The sequence below is a fragment of the Octodon degus genome, unplaced genomic scaffold (assembly GCF_000260255.1).
Source record: "Octodon degus isolate 3935 unplaced genomic scaffold, OctDeg1.0 scaffold00052, whole genome shotgun sequence".
Classification (NCBI taxonomy): Eukaryota; Metazoa; Chordata; class Mammalia; order Rodentia; family Octodontidae; genus Octodon; species Octodon degus.
Window position 1 is genome coordinate 12,860,209 of NW_004524628.1, and position 17,406 is coordinate 12,877,614.

Here is a 17,406-nt window from a genome sequence, read left to right on the forward strand (position 1 = left end):
CGCGGGGTGCGCGGCGGGAGGCGTGGAGCGGGGGTGCGCGGGGTGCGCGGCGGGAGGCGTGGAGCGGGGGTGCGCGGCGGGAGGCGTGGAGCGCGCGGCAGGAGACGTGGAGCGGGGGTGCGAGGTGACGGTCGGGATGAGTTAGGAATGGTTTAGACAGTAAGCTCGTTCTCAGACCTAATAAACTGCATGTGTTCTTTTCTAGTACGACTTCACAAATTTTGATCCGGCTTGGTGTAAGAGAAGATCCCTGACCTACTTAGGTGAGCCGCTGTATTTTCTGTGATTGGAGTGTTTACACAGCCTTAAGAGTTGTAGATGTCGCGTTGGCTTAGGGTTAGTGCTAGGTATCTTGTGTTACTAGGATTCTGGGCTCGTGGTAGCTATCGTGTCTAGGGTAAATAACGCGTCTGTAAGAATTAAACAGATTCTAAATTTTTTTGGTGTTTTCATTTGCAGTATGTTTGCCTTTGAACATGAAAAAACGAAACTGACTCTATTGAGTAAAGAGAAGTCATCACTATTTCCAGGCTTGCCTAAGACAGCCCCGTAGCGGAGGAGGAGGCATCGGACCTTTGGGAAAGATTATACTAGGGGTTGGGTGGGCCGGAGTGTGGCCCAGACGCGTGCGGGCTCACGTGACCCGTGCGTGAGGCTGCAGACTACTGCTAGTTCTCACGGTCGCGTGCCTGTGGGAGAAGTGTAAGGGAAGCGGTAGCGCTGCCTGTCAGTCGCCCGCTTATTCATCCGTATCGGTGATGCTGGGAATCGAGCCCAGGGCCCTCTCACAGTCCCAACTCCTTGGAGACAGCAGGCTTGGCAGGTTATCGTGCTGGGCTTGAATTTAATTTTGAATTTTTGTGAAATGTAAACCATTTATTGGTAGTTGCTTTGACGGATTACACCAACTACTCTAATTGGATGAACAGATCTATTTTGTTTCTAACCCAAGTGAGTTGATTGGAAAAGTATGAAAAGAATTCCAGATATTTTTGAATTTAGAAAAATACTAAAGTAAACTTATATTTTAGTTTGAAATTTGTACTGAAACTTAGTTTTTAAGAAAAACCCAGAACTATAAAGTGGAGCCCCATCAAATTACCAAGGGGGTAGAGTAATTTTCAGAGGAAAAGCCATATTTAATAGAATATCTGAGTGTTTTGTAGTAGAACTTTTCCTTTTATCACTGGATTTGGAGACACTGTGTGTTAAATGGACATCTGAGGCCCAGTGAGGGATGTCACCGGGAAGAAGGAAGGCTAGGTCTGAAGCCGGGCCTGGATTGAGAGTTCCCAAGTAGCATTCCTGCCATGCTGTTGTATGGCATTCCTGCCATACTTGGGGAGCGGTTCCCTTCAGCTCTCCGGATTTTATGGGACAGGGTTGAAGGCATCAGTGCTGTTTACTGCCCTTGACAGGGGGCTGCTAGGCCCACACACGGAAGTGGAGAAGGACTTCATAGTCTTACGGCGCCGTGTAACTGGGAGGTTTGATGCTGCTTTCTGTAAGCTTGCATTAGGGAGAGCTGCAGATAGAAACAGTTGAGTAGTTGTGGGGGTCACCGCATGAGGCTAGAGGGTCTCACTGCATCTGTGTCTTACTTCAGATGCCACTGTTTTCCTTGCAGATGATGTGGATGCTGGTTGCTGTGGAGATAAAATCAGCTCATTCGTAAGCGGCGATTCTGGGGAAAGGAAGCATTGTGCGGTGCCGTTTTGCAGTTCATTCAGACACTTGGCTGTGAATTGGTAAAGTACCCCAAGTTCTTTGTCACGCTTCCCTCAGCGTGTGGAAAAACTGAGAGGGAAAAGGACAAATGCTCACATATCTGCTTTTCCTTGAGAGGAAATGTAAGCAGTGTGGAGCCTGCCCCGGGTTCTTCTCAAAGCTATTTATCAGGGACTCAGAGAAGGCCCTGCCTTCTCCTTTAAAACGAAAAGAAGGGGCCGGGGAGATGGCTCAGTTGATTAAGCACTTTCCTGGCAAGCGCAAGGGCCTGAGTTCAATCCCCGGTTCCACCAAAAAAAAAAAAGAAAAGAAAAGAAAAGGAAACAAAGCAAGACAACAGACACCAGGACAGTGTGTGTCTGCTCTGTGTCTGCAGTGCATAAGGTTCGAATGTAGTGTGATCGGGGGAATGGGCGCTGCAGAACACGCATGGTGCAGCGCTGCTGCAGAGCATGCATGGTGCGGGGCGCTGCAGAACACGCATGGTGTGGGGCTGCTGCGGAACACGCATGGTGCAGCGCTGCTGCGGAACACGCATGGTGCGGGGCGCTGCAGAACATGCATGGTGCAGGGCTGCTGCGGAACACACTCAGTGCAGCGCTGGCTGTGTGAGCCGTGTTTCCTGGAGGTGAGCAGTATAAACAAGCTCAAATGACAGTGTGGCGTCATTAAGGGCATCGAGAAGATGGACACATCTTAACATAAAGTCATGTGGACGTTTGTACACACAGAATAAAGTCTTGAGGGCTGGGGAGACAGTTTGGCGGTCTGAGTGCCAGCCCGGCAAGTGCAAGGACTGAGGTTGGATCCCTAGCACAGCAGGCTGCGCTGGCCCCTCGGGCCCACTGAGCCAGTGACCGAGACCAGGCGTGGTGGCGCTGGGGAGGCCGAGACAGGAGGATCACTGCGAGTCCAAGCTGTATCGTGAGCCCTTGTACCAAATAATAAATAAAAGAATAAAGCGTTGACATCATTGTGGAGAGAAAAAGACAGTTAAAATACAGTCTGCTGTTAATGTAATATTTGAGAACTTGAATTTTTGAACAGATGACCCCTTAAGTGAATCGGTTCATGTAGACGTGGAGATGTGCTAGGTATGTAGAGACCTCAAATGTGAAGCATGATCTTTTTATTTTTTTGTTTTTGGAGACAGGGTCTCACGATGCAGCTCAGGCTGGCCTTGAAGTCACTGTGATCCTCCTGCCTCAGTCTCCAGTGCTGGCGGGCGTTCACCACCACACCTGGCACGTGCTCATTATTGTTATCACTGTTGCATTTGGCCTTCACAAAATAGTCTAGATCTGAGATGAAGACACGAGAGGTTGTACAGTAGAGAATATGAAATTGCTTTTAGTAATAGCTACGAACTTATGGAAATTATTTTCCTGTGTTTAACTGCTTAATCATTTTTTCCATTTTGGTAGAAGACTTTTTATAACTCCAGATTATAATTTGGAAGTTCAGTGCTGTGAAGGATCTGTTGGCATCGGACAGTCCCCTGCACTCTCGATTGTGAGAGCAGGTCAGCAAGGCCTGGGGTTCCAGGCCTTGCACACCGAGAGGCTGGTCTGCATCAGGTGCTGCAGGGATGTTATCTGTTGGAATACTAACGTTTTAGATGTGGAGGGGTAAATACATTGTTCAAGTTTTGCATTTTAATAAGATGCTACCAGAAAAATTTAGATTATCTGTGTAACCTGAATTACATTCCCCAGACACAGGACTGCTCTGCAGCTTTCAGCTGTGAGATGATCGCTTGCCAGTGGGTGCTGCACGCTGTCGTTCTGCCTCTTCTCTCCCACGTCTGTCGCCTGTCTGTTGACTCCCTTGGGCTCAGCTCCCTCTTTAATTCTTTAGTTGAAAGTGTGGGCAGCAGTACCTGTCACGTCTGTCTCACTGAATTTCTGGGTGTCCAAAGAAAGCTTGGCAGCTAGCTGTGAAGTGTTGGTCAGATGTGTGTAGCCTTACTCCATGACTTGCTCATTCGGTTTCACGTGCTGAAATGCTGAAAGACATAGTTACAGGTTGACATGCTCAGTGGCTTTAGTTTTTAATTTTTACTTTTTGTGTGTTTTTAATGTTTTAAAAAAGTGCTTCCTTCTTAATGTTTCTTGTCATGCTATTAATATTTGAAAAGCAGTTTTATGTTTTTCAAATGCTATAGTAAACCTCCAGATTGCTGTGATAGAATTTTTTTTTTAAAGCCTAGATGGTGAACAGGATTCTTTTTATGGTTTGAAGAAACAGGAAACAGAGGAAGAGTTAATTGAAAATGATCACAGAGTTAGTACCTCAAAAATGACCAAGCAGTCCTTGAAAGAAATAGAAAAAGGTAAGCTACTTTTGTGCAATAGAATACAAAAGCTTACTTGTGGAGATGGTGCTGGCCTCCAGCGTCAGTGTGTGTCATGTTCCGATGCTTCCCTCTGGGGACAGCAGCAGGCCTGTTCTGGGCCAGCGCTCACTCGGGCCATGTCCCAGAGCTACACAGTTCTGTGTCTGTTTTTAAACTAAAGGAGAAGAGAAAAGTAAAGTAGATTACTTTCCAGCTACAAGCCTGTGTTCTTGAAACTTGCCAGAGTGAGCTCATAATTAGCAGAATGCTTCAGAATGCCTTCGCTTCTCTCGCCTTGCTGTCTGATGGGAAGTGAGGTCTCTGTTGCCGTTGAGCAGCCCCACATTTTGAGACCCTAAATCCTAGTGGGGAGCTCTGGCACCTCTGCGGCTCTGGCCACCTTGCAGCCTTGCCAGGATTCAGAGGAGGTGGCACTTTTGCCCCTGCATCTGTGGTGCAGCCCCCACCCCTTCTACCCTGATCCCCATTTGAGGACGATGAAAGTCAGTTCAACCTGAGCCTGTGCTTCACATTGCATGCTAGATCTTCTCATGGAAAACAGGATAAACTATTTTTAAAAATTGAGTATATTTGAAAGTTGACCAAAGAGTACATACAGATGCGCAGGCCAGCAGCTGGTGAGGTAGGGACCTAGCAAGCCAAGCCCTTGGTTTGTCTTCCTTCACTTTTAGGTGTTTGCTGAACAAAAGTGAAACTTAAAAAAAGAAAAAAAAAATTCACAGCTAGCTGCCTATAATCTTAGTACTCAGGAGGTTGAGGCAGGAGAATCAGTCCTGATTTGAGGCTGGTTTGAGGCCACCCTAGGCTTCATAGTGAATCCAAGGCCAACCTGAACTACAAAGTAAGTCCTTGTCTCACCCCCTGTGTGCTGGGATAAGAAAGAGTCAACAGAAGGACATGCTAAATAACCTGCAGGGCATGTGGGAGGAGGAAAAAGAAAACAGCAGCAACAGCTGCGGGCAAAACCAAGAGCGCTTGGAACTCAAGGACGCCCTGCTCTGTGTGCTTGCCCCCAGATGCCCAGCCGGTTCAGCCTAAGCATTAATGCTGGACACATACGAAGGGATCTTGTTATGGTCACCTAACGTGACCTGAAAGCTGAGATTCAAGTTATATAAAAATAAAGACCAAAGCCGGGTAGCAGCCTTTTTGCTGTAGCCCTTGCTTTGCTTCCATTGAGTATCTGTGTGTCTTTGTGGCCGGCACCCGTGAGTCTTTCCCAACACCCACATTTTTATTCATGGCTCCTTTAGCTTCTGTCTAAGATTTGGAGTATGGTACCCCTTCCACCCTGGCTGGGGTTCCCAAGAGACTAATGCCAGTCAGAACTACTGTGAGGATTTTGACTTTTACTCTGAGCAGAAGGGTATCTGAGGCACAGAGTCGTAAGCTAAGAGGAACCCGCTCTTCACCGCACCACTGTGGGCCCAGAGTGGCACTACCAGTACAGCTGAGCAGGGCTTTTGACCCCAGCTGTGGCCCCAGAGCTGCTCTGGGCCTCTGTGCTGGGAGCCTGGTGACACAATGGCTGTCTTGGTCATGGAGTGTATTGGCGCCTATTTGCAAAGCATGATGGAGCGGACCAATTTGCCAGCCTGTCTTGCAATCAGCATGGCTAGATTCAAAGAACATGTTAGTATTTGAAATAGGATGTAGCAGCACTTGGGAGGCTGAGGCAGGAGAGTTGCTGTGAGTTTGAGGCCAGCCCCAACTACAAAGTGAAACCCTGCCTCAAAATACCAAAAAAGAGAACAAAGCCAAGAAACTAGGTTATAGAAATTACACAGTTACAGCACATAAGAAAGTCAAAACAAATGAGGACTTTTCAAATGTGAACAGTAGGAACTAGAAAGAAGGGCAGTGACTAGCTAGCGCTGCGGTTGGTAAGTGGTTAGTCTGGGGGTTCTGAGGCAGCTCTCCATTCTGGACCTGTACGGTCAATACATAAGAGATTGCATGCACTGGAAAATAACTAAGTTTGAAATCATTTGCAGAAAAGAGTGTGGTGAATTTCTGTGTACTCCTGGTGTTCTAAATGTTGCCCATTCACCAGTTTTGTTGCAGCGTTCTCAGAACTTTCTAGCAAGATGTAACTCATGTTACACAGCTCTTCCTGAAGATCACTGTGTCTTAAGAATATTTAAAACTTTTACAGTTGCCCTGCCGATAAAAGTGGCCTCAGGACCTCGTGCCGAGTGGGCTGACGACTCCAGAGATGCCGCTCTGCACCACACTGGCTGTCCAAACTTTAGAGGGTCACGCAAGCAAGGTTTCATTCCTCCTCAGATAACTCAGATATATGACGAGTTATTTCAGATACACCTGAAGCTGCAGGTAAGAACTGTGTTCAGAATCCTGTAGTGAGAATTCAGAAGGAGTCCTGTTCCATATCGAGTATTAGCAAATTTGACTTTGGGCTGTTTCATTTTAATTACTTAGATAATTGGGGCATGGTCCAAAGGTCCAAAAGGAACCAGTGTGGGTCGTGAATGGTCGAAGGGAAGCACGGAAGCAGTGCTTTCCCTGATGGCCCTCAGCCTGACAGTCCGGGCTAGTGCTCCTCTCATCCCGTCCTTTGTTAGTGAGTAAAACCTGCTGAGAGCTGCTGTGCAGAGCAGTGTCTGGGCTCGTTGTTCCAGTCACCTCTGTACACTGACTCCTGTTACCTTGGGCTGTGCTTCGATGGACGCAGCTTATGTGTCAAGTGTCCACTGAGGGTAGAGGAGGAAGAAGTGCAGCAGCCTCTGCTGGGAAGAATGCCCATGAGGCCGCTTAGAAAGGTGGAAGGTTGGGCAGGCACCCCGGTGTGGCCGTTAGTCCCAGCTGCTTGGAAGGCAGAGGCAGGAGGGTCACTGAGCCCGTGAGCTCAGGACCTGACTAGGCAGCGTAAGAAGACCTGCGTCTCTCGCCCACAACTCCCCCGGTACAAGTTTACTGGGGCTCCCACTTTTAGGTCCTCAGCCCTCTCACTCAGCTGTCGTGGGTCTGGCCTGGCAGCAGGAGGGGAGGCTGCTGCGACCAGGCCTTGGCCGCTGGCTGAGGGCCGCGCAGCGCCCAGTCGAGCTGGGGTGAGGGGTGAGGTGGGCCTGGGTTTCAGCTCACAGGGGAGCGGTCGGGGCAGGGCGGTGTGGGCTGGCAGCGGAACGTAAGGTACTTGGGGAGTTGGTAGATGGCAGTGGTCTTGTTGAGATCGCATCCTGGAGGAAGTGGAGGTTCATCCTTTACTGTTGTGCTCGTCACGCATTAGTTTTTAGTGTAAAATTAGATAGTTTTTGATACTGTCAGCGAGTTGTGCTGCGGACTCAGCCACATTTTGAGTATGCCGTCATCCCCGCCCCTGTAAGGCCTCCTTGTTTCCCCGATGGCCCTCGCCTGGCAGATCGGGAGGTCCACACAGATGGGATGCTTTGTTCTGTGGCCTCTGGCACTGGCTCCTCTCACGGAGCAGGGTACTTTCAAGGGGCATAGTACCGGGTCACGTGTCTGTACCCGCTGAGTAATCAGTACTGTGACCTGTGTGTGGATATGTACGTTCTCGGGGTGTAGGTGACTGGAACTCTGGGGGCTTTCTGGCCTGCGTTGGGCACTCAGTGGAAAACTCGGAGTATGAGTCTCGGTCTGAAGTTCATGGCGTGGGTGTTTCTCTTTGTTGTCACCAGGCGGGTAAAGGGTCAGTGCCTTTGTCCAGGTGACAGAAAGACGGTGGAGAGTGAGGCAGTGGAGAGCGGAGGCAGGTGCTGGCCCTGCAGAGGACGTGCTGGCCCTGGGCCCACCGCTGCGCTCTGGGGGCCTCAGCCGGCCGCACCCTCGCAGATGCCATTGCCGCACCAAAGTCTAGCCCCACTGCCATGCGGTGCCCTCTCGGTACCGGAAGTGTATTTCTGAAAGCTGCTGGTGGCTGCTCCGTGAGCCTGGGCGTGCAGTGCATGCAAGCCTTTCACACTTCTGCCCATATTTTGGTGCAGTGCGAGAGTGCGGCGCAGCAGAACTTCGCTGAGGAGCTCCAGAGGCGAGAGCGCTTTTTAGCCGAGCGAGAACAGCTACTCTTCAGACATGAAGATGCCTTGAATAAAATTAAAGGTGTGGAGGAGGAGGTGCTCACAAGATTTCAGATTATGAAGGAGGTAACTATAGCTTTTCATTTTAGAATATTATAATTTCTCTTTTTTTCCCCTAAGATTCACTAATTCTTAACATTTGTCACAGTTACTCATTTCTCCTTCCCCTCACCTCGCGCAGCTGTGCAGATCCCCACTGTGCTGATGGCAGATGTGTCCCCAGAGCAAAGGTCCAGAGCCAGGCCCAGCCCCAGCTCCAGCCCTAGCCCCTGTCCCTGCTCCTGCCACTGCCCCAGCCTGCCCCGCCCCGCTTGGCCTCCAGGGTGTCTTCCGCCACTTTTGTTCTGCTTTGTTTTCTGAGCAGGGAACTGGACAACACACACGCATGCGTCGTGGGCAGATCTTTGGGTTTCTTTGCACTCGGAGTGCTCTGCGCACAGCATCCTGTTTTTGTAGTTTGAAAAGTCCTTCAGCTTGGAGAGCAGCACACCTGGGCTGGCCAGTTTCTTGGTGTTGCTATTTGGTTGAAATCCTTTGGGGTGCACATATATAGGTGCCCTTGGCTCCTCCTGGGCCTCCCCAGAAGGTAGTTACAGTAGGATCTTAAAGAGGTGCAAGTCATTCTGTTTGCCATCTTTTTCTATACGTTCTGAACCAGCAGACAGCGTTGTTGTCACCATTGGCCCTGGGCTCGCGAGGTCCCTGGCTCCTCTGCAGTTCTCCGCAGCCTCGGCCACCCCGTCTGGCCTGTCCCTGTGAGGTCATGCAGGTGGATCATCGACAGCCTGTTTGCCTCGCATACTTCAAGTTTGTCTTATTCAAGGGCTGTATGATTCCTGAATTTGTAAATATAACTATTTGCCAAGTTTGGAGAATTTTCCTTTTAGTAATTTTTTTCTGCTCTAATTTCTTTCTTCTCTCCTGGGTCTCTGATGACTTTTGCTATTAAATATTTCTGAGGTTCCATTCCTGTTTTTTTTTTTTATCTCTCTCTTCTGATTAGATAATTTCCAGTGATTTCTCTTTAGGTTCACTGTTTGTTTTCCTGTTCATGTGGCTATTGAGTCCATTTAGTGGATTTATTATTTCTGATAAAGTTCTAACATTGTATGTATGTATGTATGTATGTGTGTTCAGTGCCAGGTCTACAGGGTCTCACTACGCAATCGCACTTGTAGTGATCCTTCTTGTTTTCAGCCTCCCAAGTGCTGGGGTTACAGGTGTGGGCCTCAGCGGCCGTCTCATTCACTGTCTCAGCGCACCCTGGGAGCAGGGCCAGCACAGCACAACTGGGATTGAACCTGGTCCCTGCCCTCTGCCTGAGCAGGAGCTTTAATCTGCTGAGCTCTCTGGCCCATCCGAGTTCCATCATTTTAAATTATGTTCTTTTAAAAGTTTTTATTTTGTTTTTCTCCTGGGAATTTGTGTCTTCACATTTGCTTTCACACTGAATTTACCTCATGGAGCAGAGGGAGAAGTCCTACTGCCTTGTCTTCTCAGGTTGGTGTCCAGTGATGGTCTTTTTTCTTAAGACTTTGCTGTGTTTTGTTTTTTCAGCAATTTTGGGATTATATTAAAAACTTTTTGATTATGGCTTGTGTGGATTTCATGTCTCCAGAGATTGGTACTGTTTGAAACCTGGTCCCTGCCCCTCTGTGGAACAGGATTCCCCCAGATAAGTTGCAGAACTCCTTAGGGGCCGCCCGTGGTGGCGCAGCCTCTGTGCTTCTCCAGCCCTACCTGGACCCTCAGCAATGGCCCTTCTGGTGTCTTCTCCTGTCCCTGTCCCTGGGCCTCGGGCCCTTCTGGTATCTTCTCAGTCACTGGCCCTGGGCCCTGTGCCCTGTGCCCTTCTAGTCTCCAGGAGGAAAGATGGGAGGCTTTCACCCTGCTTCGCCCTCCACTTCTCCATCCTAGAGCAGAACATTGAGATAAAAAAAAGACAGAAACATGAAAGAGGTCACCCGGAAGGGTTTCTCTGGACTTCACACCCTGCTTTTGCAGACATCAAGTAATTGCTGTTGCACTTTGTCCTAGGTTTTTATTCAAGATAGAGGGGAGTGAGTTTATCTGTCCTTGCTGGCAGTGGAACTCATATGATAAATTTTAATGGCTTTAAATGTGGAACAGTTAGGCAGTAGGAATATTAAGCTACTTTTAAAAATACCTGTATTTGTAACTGTATCCTATGTTATTACGAACCCACTTAACCTAATAATAAAATCACATAAAACTAGAGTTTTTCACAGGCTAAGAAAAGAATGCTTAGATTCTCAGATCTCTTCTGCTAATCTTATTTTTTTTTTTTTTTTTTGCAGTACTGGGGTTTGACCTCAGGATGTTGAGCTTGCCAGGCAAGCGCTTATTCTACTGAGCTATCTCCCCGGCCCCTGCTAATCTTACTCTTGACATAAGTATTCATATCTTAAATGAATAGGTTGGTTTGAATCATTTCTGAAACCTATGAAGCGGAGACTCAAGTTTTTGGGCTCAGAGAAATTTTTGTCTGTATTGAATGTTTTTTGGGATGTAAAGCTGACATCAAGACTTTTAGCTATATTATGAAAACAAAAAAAAAATGATTAGTTCTATCTATGAACTATTTCTAGTATATTCACGGGTGATGCAGAACTTTTAATCTGTAAGGCTGTGAATACCAAATATTAGTGTCTTGAGAAGAATCAAAACTCTTTCATTGTTTTGTTCCTATTTTAAAATTTATTTTATTGAGAAACAAATAGCAATGAGAGTTTCAAAATAGGTTAGTAGGACAGTAGCAATAATACACTGCATATTGTTGTCTTCATAGTAGTTAGTCATAGTACAAGATGCAGACATGACATCCTGTCCAAACACTGTTAGGAAAAATCTTTCTTCTCATTGAATTAAGAGAAAGTAGCAAAAAAAAAAAAAAAAAAAATACTGGGGGCCAGGGAGATGGCTTAGTAGAAAGAACATTTGCCTAGCAAGCACAAGGGCCTGAGTTCAACCTCCGGTTCTGCAAAAAAGAAAAAAAGAAAGTAGTTGTATATCTACCCTATTTTCATTATACAGATATAAAATGGTTCTTCATTTGTATCCACTTTTTTGTTTAATTTTGTCAGAGAAGGGTATTCCATTGTCATTTAAATATTGTAGGCGTGTAAATTCAGCAAAATAATCCAATATAGTCCAGTAGTCCATAATAGTAGTGGGCTATCCGTAGGACTGGCAATGTCAGAAGCTGTTGACTTGAGCCTTTTACAGCTTAGCATATTAATATGGCTTTACTTTTCATACTTTATTTTTATACTTTTCTGCTGGATGGTTAAGACCAAGATAGAGCAAGACCTATAAAGAAATGTAACTTTTGTATGCCAAGGTCAGTCAGATCCCCTCAGGATTTACCCTGAAGCCCTGTACTGCAGTTTGCAGGTCTTTGTCCGTGTGAATGAGTCATGGCCGTTCCTTGAATTGTCTTATTCCTTGACATAAAGTAGAAAATATTTTAACGACTTCCATGTTTGGGTGGGTTTTTCTGGGCAGAGGTGAAAAGTGGAGCTGGTTTGTATGATGATACACCTCAGCTTGTTTCCCGGGTGGCCTGCTTGTTTTGTTGTGACTCTAGTTGGTTAAATAAATTTTGTAAGTTCTTGGCCACATTAGTCGCCTATGCTTAAATGCACTGATCGTAGATTTGTGGTGAAAGGTGTTCTACCTTTTAATTAACTTGTGTGTAGTAGTACTAATAATGGGCCCTTACCTAATTTTTTTTTTAAGATTTAAAATTTCTGAATTTAGTTCAACTTATAATATCACATTTCCAAGAAAATGAGCCTTTTGCAAAGACATATAAATAAAATCATACCAAGATACACAAAAATGAAATTGTCCAAAACTTCTTGTAAAGAAAAAAAATCATTAAAGCATATACATAAAAATGTTAGCTATGGAAGAACAAAATTAAATAGCATCTTATTCCACGTTAGAAAGAAAAAAAAGGACCAAGTGTGTAAGAAACTAGATTAAAGGACTGAAAGAAGATCTGTCCTCTTTGAATTTTATACTTAGCAAACATACCTTTGAAAACTAAAAGTAAGATTTTCTAGTTATACAAACTTGAAATATTTTAATACCTCCAGAAGTAGCTTATAGGAAATAACAAAGAGCATAATTCAAAAGGCAAGAGAAGTTGCAGTATGCTCCTGGATGAACAATAAAGAGCTCTCAATATCATAGTTATGCAGGACTATATAAAAGATATATTCGATGAACCCTTATTTAAAGGTCATTGCAGATTTCTGTGAAACAGTACCAATCTTATGTTGGGTTATACACATATTTTTTTTCCATATATGTGTGTGTATGTGTGTATAAAAGACAGGGAAGAAGTAATATAAAGTCAACAGAAAATGGAAATATACTTTTTAAAGTTTCTAATACTAGGTTACCTAATTCTTAGATGTGTAGATTTTTTTTCTTCCTAGCAACACAGTGCGGAAGTTGAGCATTTAACTGAAGTTCTTAAGGAGAGACATAAAGAAAGCAAGAGACTGAGATCATCGTTTGATGCCCTGAAAGAATTGAATGATAACCTAAGAAAACAGGTAAATTCCACTTTGCTGCGTGTGTAAGACCTTCTGTGGGCTGTATTTGACATTTAGCGTTGTACATCATTTTAGAACATCTCAGCTAAAAAATTTTTAATTAAATTTGTTAGCTTTATTATAAAATATTTGCAGATATAAATAAAACATCCTTAAGCTCTTCTGTATTGGCAAACAACTGAGATGTTTGGCAGTTTGAGTGAGTAATTTTTTGTACCCGGGACCGGACTCAGGACCTTGCGCTTTCCAGGCAGACGCTTCTGCTGCTAAGCTACATCCCTGGCTCAGTGGTTATTTTTTGAGGCAGGGGTCTTTCTGTGTTACCCAAACTACTCTTGAACTCTCTGTCCTTCTGCCTTGGCCTCCCTGGTAGCTGGGACAACGGGCACTGCCCCATGCTCAGAAGTTTTTTAAAAACCAGACAAGGAAACTGTAGCATTATAGATGACAGTGAACCAAAAGAAAACCCTTAGAGCTCTGCCAGCGATTTCTGTGTTTTCTGCGTGCTACTGTTACGGCCACCACTGCCTGTCCGGCTTCGCCTGCTCCCTTCCACGGGTGTGCTCTGCGCTGGACGGTACCAGACTTGTGGGGCAGAGACCTGCCTCGCGTTGCTCTGTAGTATCTATGTGAGTGACATGGAGGTCAACATCTAGTACTAAAATTCCACAAAAGGAATTTTTTGTTGTTTTGAGACAGAGCCTTGCGATGTTCCAGGCTGGCCTTGAGCTCACCACCCTCCTGCCTCTGGCTTCCAGAGTGAAGGAGTGACAGGTTTTTCTGTCCTTTTTTTCCCTTCTCTGTGAAAAAAATGGAGGAAGGTGGTTAGTGAGAGGAAGAAAATGATTGTGTGTGCCGAGTATGTACTTCATTGTTAGCAGAAGACGCTTCTGGACAGAAAGTGAGGTAGCCACAGTCACTTTTTAAAAACACGGGGCTGACAGATTTTAATGCTGCAGGGCTGAGACCTTCAGCACTTGCCCGCAGGGTTCCCTGGCCAGCCCTGCTCCCGTTGCTCTGCTTTGCTTCTGGGGCACACTTGTTGCCGCCCTCCACCCTAGTGGAGGTGCCTGGCTGTGTGCCCCTCCCGTGCTCTGCTCTGGGCTCTCTGAGTCTGCTTGAGACTCCCAGTGGCTTTCAGGGGAGACTGTCTCTTAGGAAGCCTGCTTCTCCCCCAGAGGGGTGGCTGTTGCCATCACGGTGGTGGATGAATTGATGGGCAACTGTAGCGCCAGCTGAGCTGGGAATCCGAGTGCTGGGTGTGGGGGGCATGCCTGAGGATCGTTGCCAGTGGTGTAGAAAAGGTTGATCTCGTGGAGAAGCTTGTTGCCCTGGTTTTCCTGATAGGAACTCGGCTGTTACCATCATCAGAGGAGCTTGGGTCCTTGCTGTCCCTGAGGACGGCTGCATCTGTTTTGGGGGGAGCTCTGACTCTTACCTTGAGCATCGTTTCCTAGCTTCAGTGTAGGTCCCTCAGCCTGCTGGCGCAGATCTTTCATCCTGCTGGTGCAGACTTTCTAGCTTCCACTACTGGCAGCTGGGCCTTCCCTGGGCAGATCCTAGGTACAGATGTTGTCATGCGCGCTGGGCCTGCAGCTGGACTCGAGGCTGTTGCCATGGGCTCTAGGTCTTTAGCTGGACTTGTGCAGGACATTGCCATGGGACCCAGCCCTTCAGTGGAATTGTTTGGGTCTCTAATGTGTGGACAGATCTCCCTCATTCTTGCATTTGACTCTTTATTATAAAATAATCATATGAATTATGTGTCCTGTATTGAATTGTTTCTCTTATGAACCCTGACTACAATAATCGTCTCAGCCGAGCACTGCCTTACAGAAAAGTTCTTCCTAGCTGGGCTGGCTGCCTTCCCTGCCTCTCGAGTGCTTGTGCTGGGTGGTGGACATGTGGGTCATTTATGACTGGATCCGTAGGTTATTTGACTTAGATGTTAGTGTATCCCACCTGAGTTGGAGGAACCTTCTTGGTGCTGAGTAGCAGAGTGCCTTTTTAATGAGGGCCCTTTATTTAGGATAGGTCAGTGACCAGCAGGCGTGTGTGAGGACCAAGCCCTGCCTCCGGGGGCCTACGCAGCAGCTGTGGGCAGCGCGTGTGGCGCTGGTGCAGCTTGCCAGCTTCTAGTGTAATGGATGTGTACTCAGAATTGGCCGGTGGAGGTGTGCTTCTGTGACTGCCTTGCATGGTAATTTGTGAGAGCACAGGATGTAAGCTGACCTTAGTAAAAATGATTGTGTGTGGAGACAGACGCGTTACGAGGACGGGACCAGGGTTCATGTTCGGAGTGATCAGAGGACGCATGTGAGGGGACGCTCAGAGTAGTTTGCAGAGCAGGTTGTCTGTGGAGCCGGCAGATGAGATGCCAAGCCAGTCCTTGGTTGTGCTCCCTTGTCGTCTGACCCAAGTGCGAGTAATCCTCGCACTCTGGGGTGCCGAGGCAGGACGGTCTCAAGTTCAAGCCACGCCTTAGGCAGTTTAGTGACTTACAAAGACTCTCAAAATAAAAAAATGAAAGGGTTGGGGTTTATGTAGCTCAGCAGGAAGCCTCCCGGTTCAGTTCCCACTGCAGCCAAAGGAGGGAGGAAGGATGAAAAATGCCTAGACAGTTGAAGGGTGTGTCGTGTCGTGTCCATGGGTGGGAAGACTCAGTGCTGCGGCAGTGTCACTGTTGCCCAGTATTTATATAATCTCGCAATCTGAAAAATAGCTGATTGCACTGCAGATTGATTTACACACTTTTTTTTTTTTTTTTTTGGTGGCTGGCTCAGCCCTCCCTGGAGGCAGGGCTGGTGCAGCATGCGGTGTTGGGGATCAAACCACCATCCCTGTGCTTGCCTAGGCACTTTAGACCACTGAGCTATCTTGCTGGCCTCTGTACACTTTTCTTTATACATGATACAGTTTTTTTGGGTTTTTTGTAGTTAGGCAAGGGTCTACAGGGTGTTCAGGGTCTCACTACTGGATTGGACTCGTAGTGATCCGCCTGCTACAGCCTCCCAAGAGCTGGGATTGCAGGCGGGTGCTCCCACGCCCAGTCTCACTCGCAGTCTCAGTGCACCGTGGGAGCGGGGACAAATCCCTAGCCTCTGTGCCAGCTTGCAGGAGCTTTAATCCGCTGACCTGTTTGGCTGGCCCTGCATGTTACAGTTTAATAAAAACTACTTGAAAACCTTTTTGCACTGAAGTCTATGCTTATAAAATACCAAGAGTCTTGCAGACTCTTTTGTTTATTTGGTACAGGGTCTCAGGCTACGCGGTTCGGAGTGACCCTCCTGTCTCACCCTCCCCGTGCTGGGATTATAGGTGTGCATCACCACGCCTGGTTTGGGGCTGGCCTGGCACGGCATGCAGTACTGGGGGTTGAACTTGGATCTGTGACACTTGCCAGGAAGTCGCTTAGACTCCTGAGCTATCTCCCCAGCCTGAGTCTTGCAAATTCTTCATAGATTGAAGTAAACTTTCTTAGGTACTAATAATGTTTGACTTCCTTTTATTTTTTAGTTTTTTTGGTACCAGGAAAGCTCAGGGCCTTGTCTTGCAGGGCAGGAGGTGTGTTGCTGAGGCCAGGCACCAGGAATGTTTTAGAACATGGAGATGGTTAGCTTCGCCCTGTTTCAGTCGCCTCTGTTCCGTCATGTGCATGGTGACTAGACGAGGGCTGGAGATGGAGACGCCCTGAATGTGATCAGTTTGAATTTTATGTTGAACTTGCTAACTTTTTCCTTCTTTAGCTAAATGAAGTGTGTGAAGAAAACAGGAAGATGGAGATTCAGGCCAAGAGAGTTCAAGCCCGCTTAGATAACTTACAGGTGTGTTGCCTGCTTTTTCTAAGCGCATTGTGGCATGACTGCCTTGGGATTTGCTTACTCTCCGTATGATTGTGGCTGTGTTCCTTGCAGAGGAAGTATGAATTTATGACCATCCAGAGATTGAAAGGAAATCCCCATGCTGTTCATGAAGTGAAGAGTATGAAGCAAGAAAAAGTGCCAGCGCTGAGAACTTGTAAGGTATGACACAGCTGAAGGCTTCCAGTGCGTGGCCAGCAAGTGTCCCCTTGCTTTCCACTTAGCCAGCATTGTTTTGGGGTCAAACAAGATCATCGTCATAATTCTTCCACAGAGAATAGCTCTGGAGTGTTCGGAAATACCAGAACATTTCAGCCTCGTGTCAGGCACAGCGCCACCAACTGGCCCCTCGGGTGGCGGTGGGTTACTAGCTGTGGTGCAGACTGCAAGTGTTTGTGAAAACTGCAGCCTATCCTAGACCTGGCCACTGATATTTTTTCCTAAGAATTTTAGAACTTGAAATGTAAATTACATACAGTAGCATACCTCAGATATCCCGAGTTGGTGTTTGCCGTGTTGATAAACTGGTGTAACATTTGGGCGGGTGTCCTCATCCCCAGGTAGGTTCCTCTGTGCCCCGGCCTGGTCCTGCCTCTGGGAAGCAGCTGTGGGTCTGTTGCCCGGAGTGGCTTCCCTTGTCTCATCTCTAGTCAGCGGGACTGTGTGTGCTCGTTCGTCAGCATAATGCTGGCTTTGCCAGTTGTTCATTCCTTCCTACTGCCACACCCCATTGTACGAATGCGTCACACTTCGTCCATTAGCTCTGTTGCGAGACACCTGTACGATTCTCGTTTTTGTCTACTGTGAGCGAAGCTGCT

At 47.0% G+C, this 17,406-nt stretch overlaps 1 protein-coding gene across 4 annotated transcripts in view; it reads left to right on the forward strand.

The window, feature by feature from the left end:
* The first annotated feature begins 1,660 nt into the window (after nucleotides 1-1,660).
* Ccdc138 (coiled-coil domain containing 138) overlaps nucleotides 1,661-17,406 on the forward strand; it is a 48,047-nt gene continuing 32,301 nt past the window's right edge. For 2 of the 4 annotated variants that reach the window (XM_023717522.1, XM_023717524.1), the window contains exons 1-7: nucleotides 1,661-1,748; nucleotides 3,938-4,060; nucleotides 6,240-6,418; nucleotides 8,050-8,208; nucleotides 12,609-12,728; nucleotides 16,475-16,552; nucleotides 16,643-16,750. In XM_023717522.1, the coding sequence (XP_023573290.1) occupies nucleotides 4,027-4,060; nucleotides 6,240-6,418; nucleotides 8,050-8,208; nucleotides 12,609-12,728; nucleotides 16,475-16,552; nucleotides 16,643-16,750 (678 nt within the window). In that variant the 5' untranslated portion in view covers nucleotides 1,661-1,748; nucleotides 3,938-4,026. Of the gene's footprint in view, nucleotides 1,749-3,937; nucleotides 4,061-6,239; nucleotides 6,419-8,049; nucleotides 8,209-12,608; nucleotides 12,729-16,474; nucleotides 16,553-16,575; nucleotides 16,751-17,406 lie in introns of those variants that run through there. The other 2 variants (XM_023717523.1, XM_023717525.1) reach the window with 2 other exon arrangements.